Source organism: Myodes glareolus, chromosome 6 (assembly GCF_982192425.1).
Source record: "Myodes glareolus chromosome 6, mMyoGla1.1, whole genome shotgun sequence".
Classification (NCBI taxonomy): Eukaryota; Metazoa; Chordata; class Mammalia; order Rodentia; family Cricetidae; genus Myodes; species Myodes glareolus.
Genome location: NC_142031.1, coordinates 110,778,830 through 110,795,737, shown reverse-complemented (window position 1 = coordinate 110,795,737; position 16,908 = coordinate 110,778,830). Strand labels below are relative to the sequence as shown.

General features: G+C 46.9%; 1 protein-coding gene across 8 annotated transcripts in view; it reads right to left on the bottom strand.

Moving 5' to 3' along the window:
* Positions 1-16,908, bottom strand: part of Osbpl3 (oxysterol binding protein like 3) — a 173,661-nt gene that overhangs the window by 41,979 nt on the left and 114,774 nt on the right. For 5 of the 8 annotated variants that reach the window (XM_048440321.3, XM_048440320.3, XM_048440324.3 and 2 more), the window contains 5 exons: positions 14,765-14,868; positions 14,487-14,579; positions 13,500-13,656; positions 3,289-3,416; positions 354-461 (listed from right to left, as the gene is read on the bottom strand). In XM_048440321.3, the coding sequence (XP_048296278.3) occupies positions 354-461; positions 3,289-3,416; positions 13,500-13,656; positions 14,487-14,579; positions 14,765-14,868 (590 nt within the window). The remainder of the gene's footprint in view (positions 1-353; positions 462-3,288; positions 3,417-13,499; positions 13,657-14,486; positions 14,580-14,764; positions 14,869-16,908) is intronic. The other 3 variants (XM_048440326.3, XM_048440327.3, XM_048440329.3) reach the window with 3 other exon arrangements.

Below are 16,908 nucleotides of genomic sequence, written 5' to 3'. Positions count from 1 at the left end.
ACGTCACGGAAGCTGAGGTTTCTCCAGAAATGACAAGGGAAACCACTTGTCTTTCTACAGCCCACACTCAGGTAACACATAGTAGAAAGAATGCCACTTAGAGAAAACGAGGTAGAGAGACACAAAGGAGGGGTAGAGAGGCAGCTGAAGGGTGTGTTGAGTGGCATTCTGCCAGCAAGGCTTTGAATCCCAAGAGCTCAGCCGGAGCTGGGCTGTGGCAGTGGCCAGCGGAGGCTAGCAGCATGGTCGCCACTCCAGGGGGTGAAGCAGGGGGCTATGCAACTGGACAGAGAACGCTGAGGGTGGGCGGGCAGCAGGTGCCGAGAACAGTTACCAGACAGAAACCTACCCACCTCTGCCAGGTTGTCCCCCGACTTGGGAACAGCAGGAGGGTCGAGGACCATACTTTCCGCATGGATTCTGCGTAAGCGTTCTTTAAGGTCTGTGTTTTGTGCTAGGGCCTGGAATATGTTAAGAATAGCAGGGCTTTATTAGTAAATGGACAGTTCAGGAAAACGCAGCAGGGGACTGGGCGCAAGCAAGGCTAGGAGCGACGATGCCCAGAGTTGGACACCTCAGGGTGTGTCTGGATGGGCTTTCCTTTTGTTCTTCAGCAGGAGGCTGGGAGGTAACAAATAGGTCCAGGGTACCCCTTGTTAACCTCCATTTCTAGAGGCGAAAGAGGGTTAGTAAGGCTGCACAAAGAAGCCATAGACAACATCAGTTTCTAAAACTGGTGACCCACAGATAGTAACTCTTGTTCCTGCCATGCCGATCTGTGGACCAGACCCCTGCAACGCCACCAAAACTCGTGATTCCTAGCTCCTCCTGTCCTTGATGAGCATGACCCAGTGTGATTTAATTATCACGCCAGCTGCACTAGACCTCAGAAGTATGCTGGTGACTTATTCATTTTGGGGGAATAAGACAGTTCACTTTTCAAAAACTAAGCAAGCAGCTTTACCTATGCACCGTCAGGCTTATGGACCATGGTGCTGGATGTGAGTCATGGACATAAAGCGAGACCTCTATTTCCTCAGGAGCTGTGCCACCTCCTATACCAACCTCTCTGGCAGGTCCTGGCTCACGGGAAAAAGGAAGCTGTGCACTTCCTTCGCTTGGCACCACTGCACTGTGACTATAGGAGGAACACACTCTGCCGACCACCTTGTCCGCCGCCTGGATCTCCACAGTGGCCTTGTTTATCTCCTTTCTTATCATTGTTAAATGTTTGGATATAGTCTCACTCCGTAGCCCAGGCTGGACTCTGAACACTCGCCTCGGCCTCCCAGGAGCTAGGACTACAAGATCGCCACGTCTGGCTCTAGTTTTACTTTTTAGAGGACATAGGTTATTCTAAGAACCCTTGAATCCTTTAAGAAACTCTGAACAAGAACTAGGGTCATGTACCCACATATAATAATCCCTTTGAGGCAACATGTCACTGTTACAGGGGCTAGAATCTTAGCAAAGCCTAGAATTGTGACAATTATTATATTATATTATTATTTTAAATATTTTGAAGAAACAAGTCTAAATCAGAAATCTAAACCAAAAAGGAAAGAAAGAACCATTGTGTTTTATCTTCTTTCTAGACTGTTGATGTGGGTGTAGGCACATCCCTTAGAAAAAGTGACATGTATCTGGCCTGGAAACCATAGCCTAGTAAGTATAGTCAAGCAGATTAGCAAGGAGGCTGAACCTCTGTGAGAAGGGGAAGGGGAAGGAGGACCATGGCAAGGACTTTAGGGACCCCCGCATCAGAGGAACCTTCTAAAAGCACTTAGAGTCCCTCTGACAGCCAAGGCTGATACACAGAGAAACCCTGTCCCAAAAAACCAATAGATGATAGGTAGGTAGGTAGGTAGGTAGGTAGATAGATAGATAGATAGATAGATAGATAGATAGATAGATAGATGATAGAGAGATAGATAGAATTTAAAGATGGAGACTCTATATATGGGCCAATATTATTTAAAAATGTTTCTGTCAAAAATAGCATAGTTGGGCACATGACTATAATTTAAAACACATGGGAGATGGAGACAGGACTACATGATTACATGAGGCCTAACTGGGCTATATGAGATCCTGTCTTTAAAAAACAAGACAAAATAAACCAAAGCTAGTATTGTCGGAATTGCCACCGAATGAAAGTATCTGAGTGTCTGCAGCAAGCACTGTGTGCTGCTCATCAAGGGTCCATGATTAACATTGTGTTGTAGCCTAATTAATTAACAGTACATTGTAGCATTATTATCCTCAGTAGCATGACAAATAGAAACCAGAAATGGACCTTTTCCCCCCTCAGTGCTTATGTTGGCTTCTGGTCACATGATCCAAAAATTCATCCCTCCCACCTGACCCAAAATACAAGTCAGTGGCGCTTCAGACAGTAATTCCACATGTGCACACATTCTTTCTCTTGTTAGAGCAGGAATTCCAAAGCGCAAGTAAAGAGAAAAGAGCAAATACGTGTGCGGTTGCAAAGGTTCTCTGGCTTCTGGATAGAGAGCAGGGCTAAGGTGTCACCAGACACCTTCAGCTGCTGTGGTGGCACAGGACACAGCATGGTATCAGCGGAGCCCAGCCATTCTGAGCAGCCAAGTGAAGCTGAGAAAATAGAGTGACAACGGCTTGTGGAAACCCATCTGAGGCTGTGACAGGGGCTGTTCTGTTTGAAGCTGCAGTGACTGCCTGACAGTCACTTCGTATGACTGACTCAGCGCTGTGTCCACGAGAGGAAAAGCGGAAGGTTTTGTCTATTTACTCATATCAAATATCACTCATATATTTGGAAGAGCATTAAGTAGGATCAGCACTTTGCAGTGGAGATGGGAAACGTGTGAATTGGAAATTTCTCACTGCCACGAGTTATTTGTTAAGTCGATCTAAACTTGCAATGCCTCAGAGCCACAAAACCTCCCAAATGTCAAACTTTGTAAGCATTAACCAACAAATGTCTGCAAGACTTCCACACAGAAACACACTAAAAGTTCGACAGGAACAGAAAATTTCAGGTAAATTGGAAGAAACCAAAGTTAGAGAATCCAACATTTAGGAAAATCCTAGCTGCTATGGTTTGGGATTATTTTGAAAACTTAAGCCTGAAGAAAGAAAGGCTTGGATGTAACTTGGGCCATTTGTTTGGTTTTCTCCCTGAGATCCAACTAGACCCTGAGAAATCCTCAATTTTCATTGCACCCACGGAAACAGAAAGCATACGTAAGTTGCAAGCCTGGGCACACTTGCAGGTGTCTACGAAACAGAGACACACACACCACTTACGGATGACAGCGCGTGCTTCAGCCCGACGACCTGAGCGGAGGGCGAGGAGGAGGCGTCCAGCTCCACCTGCTTCAGCTTCTCTCTCTCCGCCGATATGCTATTAAATGCTGACCTTAAAGCGAAGTAAACTATAAAGATATAATCATTACAAGAAGGAACAAGGAAGAGGCATAATTAAAAACAAAATGCAGAAGAGTGTACTTCTTACACAAGATTTTAGCAAAGTTCGGTAAATACACATTCTACATGGGTTTTGAAAAACACATTGAATGTGTGGGAACGAACCTAATGGATATGACGGGGTCCAGTGACAACATGTACCAATACAGGTTCTCTGCATCAACCTTCCCTAATCCTGTGTGGGATGCTGAGAGTGGGAGGGGCCTATGGAGGAGGCAAGGAACACATGGGGATACTGGGTGACTCAGTTTTGCTGTGTACTAAAAAGTACTAGGAAAAATATAATCCATTAACAATTATATACACTTGTCAATCCCCAGGCCTGTGCCTGCTAAGGCACTCCATGATTTTATGACCTAGAGGTTTAAAGCCACCAGCATTCAGTTTCACGCCCTTAAAGGCTAGAAATAGTGAGGAGCAAGGCTCACTGGCTATAAGGGAAATGTGCTATCACTATATCAGAAAAAAACGAGTCTATAACTCAACCAGGTGGCTAGAATCAGCTACCTGTAAGAGCCAGGCAAATGTTGGGTACCTCTGTCTACAATGCCTTGGGAAAATCACACTATGCTGAAGGCCAGTCAGGGATGGGTAATCTGGGTTTGACCATGAGGGAACCATAGGCAGCTGAACATTCTGTTTCTAAAAACTAGTTTGAACCCTACAAAGGCATCGAGGTAGTGACTTTATACAAAATATATATATATATATTGTGCTGAAGAATCAGGACAACGAAGCACAATGTGTGCGCACGGGCAGGATCCTGTGCCCCATGGGAGAACAACAAAAAAGACATTTTTCAGAAGTTGACACCGTGAATGGGAGACCAAAGTGCCATTTCCCAGTGTCATGCCCTGAGTTAGAAAACTGCATTGTGCCCGATATAGAAAGTATAAAGCCTCAAAGAACAGCATAATGATTCAGGAATCCTAGTCTCAAAAATTTCAGCAAAATAAAATCGTGTGTGTAGAAAGAGCTGGGGATAAATAACTGTAGAAAACTGCAGAAAAGAAAAGAAGAGAAGAGAAGAGAAAAGAAAGGATGAACAATCTGGGCGGAGTTTAGGGTTTCTTTGTTCTACTCTTGCAGATTTTCTGCGAGGTCAAAACAATTTTAAAATGAGGTGTCACCCCTATTTCTTCCTAGTTTCTTCTGGCTGCCCTGGAATCCCCCCACTTCTAATTTTGGCATTCAGCCACTCTGCTCACTTTGGGAGCTTTCAAGTTCAGCGAGACCCTAGAACCAGTAATCACTTAAATGCCCAAACTGGAGCTCTCAAAACAAGCTGGGAGCCATGGGGATGGCCGTGCAAACACGAGGGCCTGAGTTCGAGTCCCCAGAGCTCCTGAAGAGCTGCGTGCAGCACTGCACTCTGCAATCCAACAGTGAGAAGGAGCTGGGAATAGGAGTAACCCCAGAAGTCAGACAGACTGGCATACACAGCCGGAGACAACAAAGAGAGCCTGTCTTGAACAGTAGAGGTGAGGACCAACACCAAAGGTTGTCATACACACACATGCATAAACACACACTTGCACACACACACACACACACACACACACACACACACACCCTAAGTGGGAGCTGGGGCATGCATGCACATGAACAAATTAATACACACAAACATGCACACTTACACAGACATGTACACACACACGCATATACGCACATGTGTGTGCACAGCACACACACAGAGATTTAAAATAACACAGGAACAGGTATGACAAATATCTAGTAGGCTCTGATCACATAGGGTACAAGTGACTTCCCGGGGATAAGGGAACGACTACCTGAAGTACGGACCACAGAGACCACACTAGGTATTATCTTTCCATTCTCTTCCATTACAGTTTGTCACAGAAGGGCAAGAAGGCTGGGACTGAGACAGACTTCTCCAGTGACCTGATATTTTATTAAATTTCACAGGCTTGCCTTTCCAGAGGTACTGTTATCCAAGAATGGCCTATTCAATAGCAGAAACTAAATACTCACTACTGACTTGCTTCCTTCATTTACCAGCGAGAAGGAAGACTGTTGCCTCCATATGCTGCTGCTGGCTGCCTGGCGCACTTAGTGATAGATCCAGAGAATCCTCATAATATCCTAAAGCAAACAAACAAATTGCGCTCTCTCTCTCCCCCCCCCCCCCCATCCTCACTCCCCCGTACCCACAAACTTACAAGCTACAGTGCATGGCTTCTAGAACCAGAAGGGAGGGGCTGATTACTTAGTCATTCTATGACCTTGGGAATGTATCTGCTGCACCTGAACCCTAAATAGAGATACTGGTAGCTTTTACTTTGTAGCTTGTGATAAGGATTAAGTCAGACAATGCAGGCAATGTCCTGCGCCTAATGCACAAGCGCAATACATAATGGATGCCACCAGGAGGATAAGAGTCAGGATGGCGAAAGAGATGCGCGCGCGAGAAAGTGATGCCTCTGCTCTCAGAACCTGGGCAGGAGGGGTAATGGGCACTCAGCTCTTATCGGGATGACAACTAGAAATACATGCACATACGGCAGAGAGTATATGAATGAGGCCTGGCCAGAGCTTGCTGAGCCAGAGAGGACAGCAGGCCACACAGGGACCTCACTGCATCTTATGCCTGGTTAGACATCTTCCCTCAGCTCCCCAGGATACCCGCAGCTGTCCTGCTGGGTCCCTGGGGGTCCTTCCTCTCCATGGATACATAATTCCTCCAAATACCATGGGCGTGCACCTGGCTGGCTCAGTTTTCCCAGGTCAACTGTTCTGCCTTTCAGATGCCCTGCTGCCAGGAGGAACTTTCCACCAGACTAGACAATTCCTAAAGGACAGAATGGGCACAGTCTGTTGCAGAGGGTACAACCGGGAAGGCTAACAACAGAGCTCACCAATAGAGGCCTTGGCCAGCAAGAGCAAAGCTATAGGTTCAGTTGCTAGCTCCCTTATCTTCAGGAAAAGGAGCATATAGCTAAGACTACAGTGGGCATAAGCAAAAGAAACCCATACAGTCATTTCATTATATACATATATATATATATATATATATATATATATTCACACACACACACACACATACACACACACACACACACAACTCTTCCTCAATCACCTAAAAAGAGGATCATAAAACCATGTCACCTAAATTCATGTGTGGTGTGATGTGTGTATGTGTGTGTGTGTGTTTTGAAACAGGGTCTCACTATGAGGCCCAAATTGGCCTCAAATGTCCGTTTCTCCTGCCTCAGGCTCCCAAATATTGGGATTATCAGTGTGTTCTACCACACTTGGTTGAATTTCTTAAATGACCTTAGACCCAGCCAGAGGATATTAAAGTGGTCACTCTTGGCCAGCTCATGACTTGGAGCAGTGACTAGATGCCACTCCTAGGAGATCATAATTACATCGTTAGAAACTGTGCTTGCTAGTCTATGTCTATCTGACACAAACTAGAGTTATCTGAAAGCAGGGAACCTCAGTTGAGGAAATGCCTCCATAAGGTCCAGCTGTATGGCATTTTCTTAATTAGTGATTGATGGGAGAGCCCATTGTGGGTGGGGCCACCCCTGGGCTGGTGGTCTTGGGTTCTATAAGACAGCAGGCTGAGCAAGCCATGATGAGCAAGCCAGTAAGCAGCACCCCTCCATGGCCTCTGCATCATCTCCTGTCTCCAGGTTCCTGCCCTGTTTGAGTTCCTGTCCTGATGTCCTTCAGTTATGAACCGTGCTGTGGAAGTGTAAGCCAAATAAACCCAACTCCCTTTTTGGTCATGGTGTCTTACTGCAGCAATAGAAACCGTGACTAAGACAGTGGCATTGACTCACCAAGGCATTTCCTGTGTCAGGGGTGTCTTCTTATTTATTTTCTAATGCCATCCTAAATTTATTAGAGACAGAAAAGCTTTGAAAACGTATCTAAGTGAGTGTATTGCACCCATGGATACATTATCATAAACAAAGAAGTCCAAGGTGCACAGAGCTGCAGAGAACCTCAAAAATTATCCAAGCCACCCACCCCAGAGTATGACCCACCCTCTCCAGGCCCCATATCCTTACCAAATGGCCTTTAGCCCATGCTACTCAAGTTCCAAATGCCTCCTGAGGAGGTCACAGTGCTCAGTTGACTCTTAGCCTCCCCTTCCCTCACTTCAGGCTCCCATTACTACATCAGGTTGGAGAGGCTCTGAGAGCGTGGGACTGGGAAGCCATAGTGGATCACGAGCCGGAGCTCTCATCCTCCCCATGCTCCCTCCTTAGCAGTTTCTTCACCTCAGTAGAGACCACAGTTATCAACGGCACCGTGTGGTACAGCGGGAAGAAAGTGTGTAGTAAGGCAAATGTGAATTTAGCTCCGTCCCTGAGGCTTAGCGGGGGTTTAAACTTTGGAGGAACCATCAGTGTCCAAAGCTAAATGGACTGAATATGCGGGAAAGGCTGGCATCTCACTGTGCTTTAAGGAAACAAAAAAGCACCTGAGAACATAGGACCCAACGTGGTAGGACTCCATTTCTCCTTCCGGCATATTTGTGTGTGTGTGTGTGTGCAAGAGAAAGAGTGAGAGCACACATCCATGTTCAGGGAAGCATCCTTTTCTGCCTTGCTTTTTTTTGGGGGGGGGGACGACACAAAGGCAGAGTCTCTCAATGAACTTGAAGTCTTGTTTTATTCTGTCTGTTGGGGACTTTTCCACTAGGTTGAAAGTCAGCAAACCCAGACAGCCTCCTGTCTCAGCCCACCCTCTGGCTCTGCCCGCCCCTGGCTCTGCCCGCCCCCTGGTTCTGCCCGCCCCCTGGCTCTGCCCACCCCCTGGCTCTGCCCGCCCCTGGTTCTGCCTGCTCCCTGGCTCTGCCCGCCCCCTGGCTCTGCCCACCTCCTGGCTCTGCCCACCCCCTGGCTCAGCCAGCCTCCTGGTTCTGCCCGCCCCCTGGCTCTGCCAGCCTCCGTGCTGGGGTTACTTGAGATTATGCCCAGCGTCTATGTGGTGCTGGGATCTGTACGTGGTCCTTACGTTTGTGCAGTAAGTGTGCTGGTCACCGAGCCATCCTTCCAGCCTTTCCTCTCTTTAATGGGAACCATGTGAATTACCCTCAAAAGAGGAACATTCCTAAACTATCTGGGATGGTTTGATGATCTTTATTTAATCTGTCTCTTCTAAGTTTCAACTCTTATGTGGTGCCCATAGTTGTAAAATATTTTCTAATCAGTATTCCATCTGGACCGATTTAGATACATTAGTGAATTTTGCTAAATGGCCCGACTTTTGACTGAGCATCTAGGTGAAACCAATTGCTCAACAAACAGTGAATTCTAATTGTGAACAATGCACGGACCACCCTTCCCTCAGGTCATGACGATCGTTGGTACCGATGTGACCTATCTGGCTTTTCCTTCAAGGCTTCCATAGCTAAAAACAGTTCAGAAAGTGACCATTCAGTTTCGATTTAACACTAGAAAACACTCCGGACACAAAGGAATACAAGTTCGCCTTTGTTCTCATTTGGGCTTTTACATCTGTAAGTGAGGAATTCTCTCATCAAGAGGACTCCAGGAAGTCTGCTTCTCTTCCACGCCAGAAGACAGATGTCTCCTTCTGTGTGGTTTGAATGAGAATGGCTCATATATTTGAAAGTTTGGTTCCCAGTAGGGGAACTATTAGGAAAGACTAGGAGGCGTGACCTTGTTGGATGGTGCGTGGCCTGTCCCTGGGCGTGGCCAAGCACTGCCCTGTTGCCCGGTGATTGTAGATACAATGTTAAGCTCTCTGCTATGCTCAGGTGCCACACCCACCTGTCTGCTGCCATGCTCCCCACCAGATGGTCATGGGTCAACGGGGAATGTCACAAATAACAGAGAAAATCAAAGCTTGAAAAATACTAACAGGTTTCCTTGCTACAGCCCTTTTGTGAATTTCCCTACCTGCAGCTCCATATGTAAAACAAAGCAGCCACAGGCAGCAGCATTTTCCAAGTGTTTTTAATCACAAAATTTGCTTTGACTTTTCTCAGTCCTCTGAAATAAGAGTCCCATAAAATACATTTGGGGAAATGTTAAAGCCGATGTACGCAGCAAAAACTGTGACCTCAAGGGTCGGTGCATTCCATTCCACTTGCTTACATGAGTGTTGACATACACAAAGCCAGAAATAGGAACCATGAAGAGCAGTTCAATGCACGTCTAAAAATAAGTGTAAGAACTTATACAACGGGGATGGGTCTCTGCTGGCTGCCTATTGTGTGCTCTACAAAAGCATAATTCAGATGTTTTGTGCTGTGTTTAATGACACACAGGTTATGTGACATCAGTGGAATACTTGGCTTTAGTTCAGCTGCTTCAAAATAAGAGTCAAGAGACCCCCGATGCAGTCACAGGACAATAGACAGTATCTGTAACCAGTCAAGACTCACACGGGGAGAAAGGCCACCATGGCTGAGTCTGAATGGACAGGTATATTAAAGGACACAAGGTGCTAGGACTCAAGGCAAACCTGTGCATGGGCTTTGTTCCATGAGGCCCCTTCAGGGGTGCAGAAGAGGTGAGGGGGGAACTGAACATATGCAAATAGAATTGAAAGTCACAGGAAGGGAGAAGAGCTGGCTAGGCTTCTATAAACCCAAGGGACTCTGGCTGTGGCGCCTGGTCTGTTCCTGCAGCACAAACTTTGACCTCAGTGATATAAGGGACAACTCTGCAGCCTGCTGGCTTCACAAGGCCCCCAGAGCACAGCACGTGGTGGGGAGGGGATTCCAGACCTGCCAGGAGCAGACTACGGCAGGGAGCCAGGATCAATGGACACACTCAGAATGGATGGCAGCCTCTACCCTGCTGGCAAGCTGCTTCAACAGTGTAGGGAAAACCCAGATATCCCTATGGGAGACGGACAGCGTCTCCTCAGCTTTGAACAGGCAGTTTGTGTTATTGAAAGGTCACAGTGTTTTAAAGATGTCTCCTCCCACAAATCCTAAAATGTCCTCATTGCAAGGGCCCTCCAAAGAATGCCCATGAGGCACCTGAAGAGCTGGGAAGGAACGGCACTGCAACGCCTCAGCTCTCACAAACATGGGACTACAGTCCTGCTGGCCACCAATGGGTGCATGTGGTGGCAAGCAAAGGAGTCCAAGCGAGAAGCCTGTCACAAGCATGACGTGGTGGCCTTAAGAGCAATCTCATAATCAAATGGATTTTAGATTTGTCAGGAGAGAGAAAGAAAACACACACACACACACACACACACACACACACACACACATATAAAATAGCAGGGAATATTCTCTGCAGGAATCAATAATATGAAATGGAAGTCTGGGGCAAAGAAAGGAAGGGGCTAGTGGCAACACTACTTGAAATGTTTTAATCAGCTCTCACTGTAACAATAATAGTCACTATGTGAACGCTGAAGAGAAACATTAGCAGAGGGGAGCAGCAAGCACTCAGTTTCTGCCACTAAAATAATGCTCTGCCATTTCTGGACATTTAGTATACTTCCATGTGCCAGGAATATCTCTATTGTTTCTAAACAAATGACATCAAGCCTATAAATTTGTAATTAGATATTGAAGTCTTTTCTTTTCTTTCTTTCTTTTTTTTTTTTTTTTTTTTCTCTAACATTTGGCCTCCCATCCGTCTGGACAAGGAGTGCACCCTGGCCTGGACCAGGCTGTAATTCAGCCTCAGGCTTCTTGGCATGTGACCCTTGGGCAGTTTTGCTAGCCTCTGGTTTCCACACAGGCAATGAAGACTTCACTCCCCACCCAAGTTTCTGCCAGAGTGAAACAAAATGGTGCATCTAAAGCACTCGGCAAACACCTGACAAGACACCTCAGTGCTCAGTGTGAGGTGCTATTATGCTAAATAATCCACTATATGAAAAACATACTGAAAAGTCCAGTCCTCCCTTGTTGGACACATAGGTTATTTCCAGCCAGGCACTCTACCCACCGGGCCATAGTTTACTTGTAATTTTTACTTTGAACTTGTTATGGATTTGAAGGACTTGGCATGCAATACAGAAGTTCCCTGTCTCTGTACCCAGTTTCTCCCGATGGTAACATTCTACTTACTAACCACAGTACTACATAACCCCAGGGTAACAGAATGCCCTCTGATTTCTGCAGGCTTACATGTACTCAGCTGTACATATGTGTACGGCTATAGGGCAATGCGATCTTATCACATTGGCGAAGTCCTATAACCAGGGCCTCAGTCAAATGCAGATCTGCCCATCACCACAAAGGTCCTTTATAATTATACCCACGCTACTCATCCCCCACCCTGTCCCAAAACTCTGGCATCTACTAATGTCTTCTTTCACTTTATACCGTTTACAAAGTGAAGCCACAGAGGTCGTAGAAATCAGCTATTTTCATTCCGCTAATGTCCTCGAACTCTGTCTAGGTAGCTCTAGATATCAATGGTTTGTTCCACTTATTGCTGAGTAGTATTCCGCTGCATGGACACCACCATTTATTTAATTGTTTGTCTGCTGAAGGACATTGAGTTGCTTCTAGTAACTGGCCAATACAAATAAATCTGCTCATAATATTTGCTTTTGTGGAGCTAACACGGAGGCTCTACCACTGAGCCACAACCCAGATGGCCCTAAACATCGGTGCATAGTTGTCCCCATAATTGCTCTTACTTCTTTGGTTAAATGCTCAGGAGCACTGGTGTTGGGTTTTATGCAAGGTATGTGTTTATATATAGCACTGCTAGGGTACTTTCCAGAATGCAGCACCATCTTCCACGGTCGCCAGCCATGGATGAAAGATCCGGTCCCTGAGAGTCATGACTCCATCGAGAGACTTCCTTCCCTTCGGAGTGCAGGGAGGCCTCGGTGCAGCACCATTTGCATTTCTGTCATGGCCAACAATGTCAAAGACATATTTCTATGTTTTGCTGTGAGGGATAATGCCAGAGTAGGTATCTTTACATAGAAATATGTTAATTCCTACAAATAGATTCTTCAAAGAGGAATTGCTCAGTAGGAATTGAAAATAGGTTGATTAAAAGCCTTATTAATCCCCAAAGTACCAATTGATATTCCACTACCAGCACATGTATGCTCCGACTGTAAAGTGTGGCGGGCCTACCGTGTCAAATTCTCTAATACATGCTAGCCCATCCTTAGATGCTTAAACACCTGTGCATGTAAGACCCAGAATACAGTTAAGGCTATAGTGTTTTGTTTAGGGGGTAACAAGGACAAAGGTCTATCTTCAAAACAGATGTGGCCTTTAAAAACATTCTCCATCTTCAGTTGGCTGAATCCTTGGGTTCTGCCAGCTAGATCCCAAACCCTCACTGTCTCTTTCAAGAGGTCATAAAGAAAATCTTTGCAACAACATCTACACTACCGAAGAAACAAATCAAAACGAGGCTTATGAAAAGTCTTATCGGAGCAGGAAACAAACCAACAAAGACAACTTCTGTAAGGATGCCCCAGGTTCAGTCGTGCATGGGACATGTGAAGGAAAACTCCCGAGAAGAAGCTGTGTCTGCAGAGATGGACAGGCTGGTCAGAAATGCCCTAAGTGGAGAGACTGGAGCCGAAGGGTCCAAAGGCAAAGAGCCCTGACTTGGAACAACTCTAACCCTCCTGAACATTTCTTGCCAACCTTTGTGTCAGAATTAACATCTTGTTACGAATAGACTAAAAAACAACAAACAAACAAAAAACCTTTTAGAATTAATTAACTAAAAGACCACAAGTTTCTACGAACCCACAAGCTAAAAATGTCATCAGAGAGCACCTTGGGCCGATGGAAAAGCTTCCCCCATCTCTCGGTTACCACCTCTCTAGTGTATCTCCCAATGTAGTTTAAACGTGCCTTGATTTATGATGTTCTTGGTCTGTAAAACTATGCAACTTCATGAAACTGCTTCCACTTTGGAACAGGGAATTTGGGGTCACCTGGATCTGTGTTCCGGGGCCATGGCCACTCAGAATTGGCTACAAAATAAACTACCTATTATTCCCTTAAAGATGATAGCCGTGGTTCTGTGTTGACAGACATGTCCATCAAATGTTAGGAAGAAGGACAACTCCTTTACCTTTGTGGGCGACATGGCACAGGTCCTCCTGCATCTTGGAGAACTCGGATGAGGCTTCAGAACCATCCGAGTAAGACTTCTCTTCGCCCAGGTCCAATGTTGACAAATTAGGATTGGAAGAGTGCAGCCTCACTGGGCCGGAAAAGGGTTTGGGGACCTAAAGTGAGAGCAAAGGAGGAGGTTTCTACTCAGACCCGAGCCTCCACGACTGGAACTGACTAAGGACGCATCTTAGAGGTGCATCTTCCCACCAAGGGATCACCTCGCAGAAAACTGAAGGCCAACCCAGGAGGATGGTCTCCATGCCCCTTGCGTCAGATACTATAGTGGGCAGGAAATCACAAGCTGTCTCAGAAATGATGGAAGCTTGAGAGCCATAGGTTGAAGTGACAGCAAATGTCCCCACATAACTAGGCTGTCGGAGCAAATCAGCTCCAGGTAATTGTCTTTACTTGTATGTGGAGCATCTAGAAAACAAACCCTCGGCTCATATTTGCACGTGCAATATTCTTTACTCTGAAAGCATCTAAGTTCAACCCTGCAAGGGGCGCTGAGAGCTTGAAGAAAAATGGCGGAAGGGCCTGTGGGACAGAGGCTCAGGCCTGCACTCTAGGAGAAGATAGGCCCACTCTGAGGGAGGATAGCGGCAGAGGTAGGTCAGAGTATTAGGCCACAGCAGCCACCAGGCAAGGCACAGTGTCATAGACAAGCTAGATGTTAAAGAAGAAAAGACCCCAAACCCTCACACCAGGGGCAGTCCCTCCAATGCCAAGCCATTTCCCTCAGGAAAATTGCCCCTGCCCTACTATCCTCACGGCCTTATCCTTGTAACCAGAAGGTCTCAGTGACAGGAGTCATCCCTCCTCACAGGGTACAGAGATCAGCTCCGGAATGCTCACTTTTCCGTCCTGTTTGAGTCAGGGCCCCTGCTCTGGTGTGCAGCATGGTACCGCGAGGAAAGCCAGCGTGGCGGGAAGCGAAGGTTACCTGCAGCGTTCCTTTAACATCTTTGCCAATAGCTCGGGACCGCCACCGCCTGTGTGATCGCTTTTCCTTTTTGGGACTTTCAAAAGCTCCACCCTTTGTTTCAAAAGAGGAAAGAGAGTACAGACAGTAAGGTCCACCAAAACTACAGGGAAGTGACCAAAGCCACCGCCCTGAGTTTGGCTGAAGCAGCCGGATGGACAACACCCCACTGTTAGTCAAGTGTAGGGGACAAGAGAGGAGAGGAAGGCAGAAGGTGAACCAAAGAGCAGTAGGCTAACCTGGATGGCGTTGATGGCCGGCGCCGAGTATGTCCGATGCAGGACATCCATGCTCTGTAAGAGCTGGCTCATTTCCAGCAGATAGGCGTGGCAGTGTGCCAGGTCTGCGGGATAAAGGGCAGATGTTCACAACTGTCCACTAGCACCAGGGAGTACCAGGCTCTGTATCTGGGTATTTGATTTCCCCCTTTACATCCCTCCACACATGCAGAAAAGGCCATAGGTGATGGAGGTTTATGACGTGGATCTAGGCTGCCTTGATTTAAATCTACTTGGTCAACTGTGACACATGGTCTCTGTACCTCAGTTTTCTCATATGGGAAACAGGGAAAATTACACATGTAGCCATAGTGTTGAGAGTTAAATGATTTGATGTGTGCAGAGGGCTACACCGCCACCACAGCATCCCTAATCCAGCAGCAACAGGCGCTAAACTGTACTGGTATCCGGGGACCTGCCTCAGGACAATCACGAGCCTCTGCAGATGGGCCTCAGCTGACAGAAGAGCATGGTTAGACCAGACCCTAGTCACTCACTCAAGAAGCAGCCCACTCCACCGCTGACTGTGATGGTGTCTCCGCTGAGCAATGGAGACCTGAATGCTTCAACATCGTGGCTCTCAAGCTTCCAATGCGTGCTTGTGAGTCCACAGATTGTAGGCTCTATCCCCAGTTTACAGTTCATACAACTTGTTTGGGCCTGGGAATGGACATTTTTAATAAAGCCAGGCCAGCCTGCTGATGCTGGTCCAGGAACAACCCTAGGGCTAGTGGGTGGAGCTAGTAGGTGACAGCAATGGAGGGACAGAAACTGCATGCTCAGTGGGAACCACATCTCATGGGACACAGGGAAGGCTGCCTCTGACAACTTTGTCTGCTAGTGCCTCTAAATGAAGGACATCCTTCAAAAACTCTGTGTGTGTGTGTGTGTGTGTGTGTGTGTGTGTGTGTGTGTGTGTGAGTGTGTGAGCACACATGCAGGCTGTGGGCATGCGCGTGTGCGTGTGTGACAATGGACAACCTTTGGCCTTCATCAGGCATTCTATCAACTTTGTTTTCCAAGGGAAGGTCTTTCACTGGCCAGAGTCTCCCCAAGTAGTCTGAGCTTGCCGCACCCCAGGGATCCATGCATCTCTAGCTGCCAGGGCTGGGATTCCAAGTACACATGGCCACATCTGACTTCATTTGTGGGTTCTGGGTACCAAACCCAGACTCTCATTCTTGCACGTCACATACTTTATGAACTGAGTTCTCTCTCCAGCTCCTAACTTAATTTTAAGTTCTGTTTGCTCCAAGCCTCCTCTTCGACAATTAGATCTGAACTCTCTATCCCATTAGACATCTCAGTCTGCTTCCAAGGCTGACCGAGTCACCCTGTGGAGGAGTGATCAATCCTGCCTCCTTGTCAGAGTTATTCAAGGGGTGTCGGGAACAGGGTCATCAGGGTGGTGCCCCAGGCTAATTTAGAAGGCATATTTGGGACCAAAGCGTAGTTATGGGCACCCTCACACTTTAAAGGGTCCAGATGGCTCAGCAGTTAGGTTAAGAGTATATCCTGCTCTTCTAAGGGATTGGGTTTCAACCACATTGAGCAGCTCACAAACACTGGTACCTCTAGCTCCAGGGGGACCTGACGCTCTCTTCTGGCTTCTGCGGGCCCCTGCACTCAGACTCACATGCCCCTCTCCCAACACAGACAGACATGCTTGAAAATAAAATAAAATCTTTAAACGCTCTCTCCTTGACTCTAGTGTACAGTCGTGCTGGAGAACGCTCAACTGGGCTTTCCATCTGGCCACTTACACCTAATCAGTGGACACTGACTCTACATTGGGTGTAGTGGCATTTCATTTGTATTTTAACAAATAAAATTTGCCTGAAGATCAGAGAGTAAAACAGCCCCACTGGTCAGCCTTACAGACCAGGCAGTGGTAACCACAATAGTTTGCCATAGAAACCGGGAAGTGCACGCCTTTAATCCCAGTGCTGTAACCTTTAATCCCAGCCCTAGTGAGTGAAACAGTTTTCTCTCTGTCTTATCCTGAGATTCCTGGAGGCAGGACCGCCATTTCAGACTGAGGGAGTGGTCAGAGCCAGTGGCTGGCTGCTTTCCTTTTCTGGTCTTCAGGTTGAACCCTAATTTCT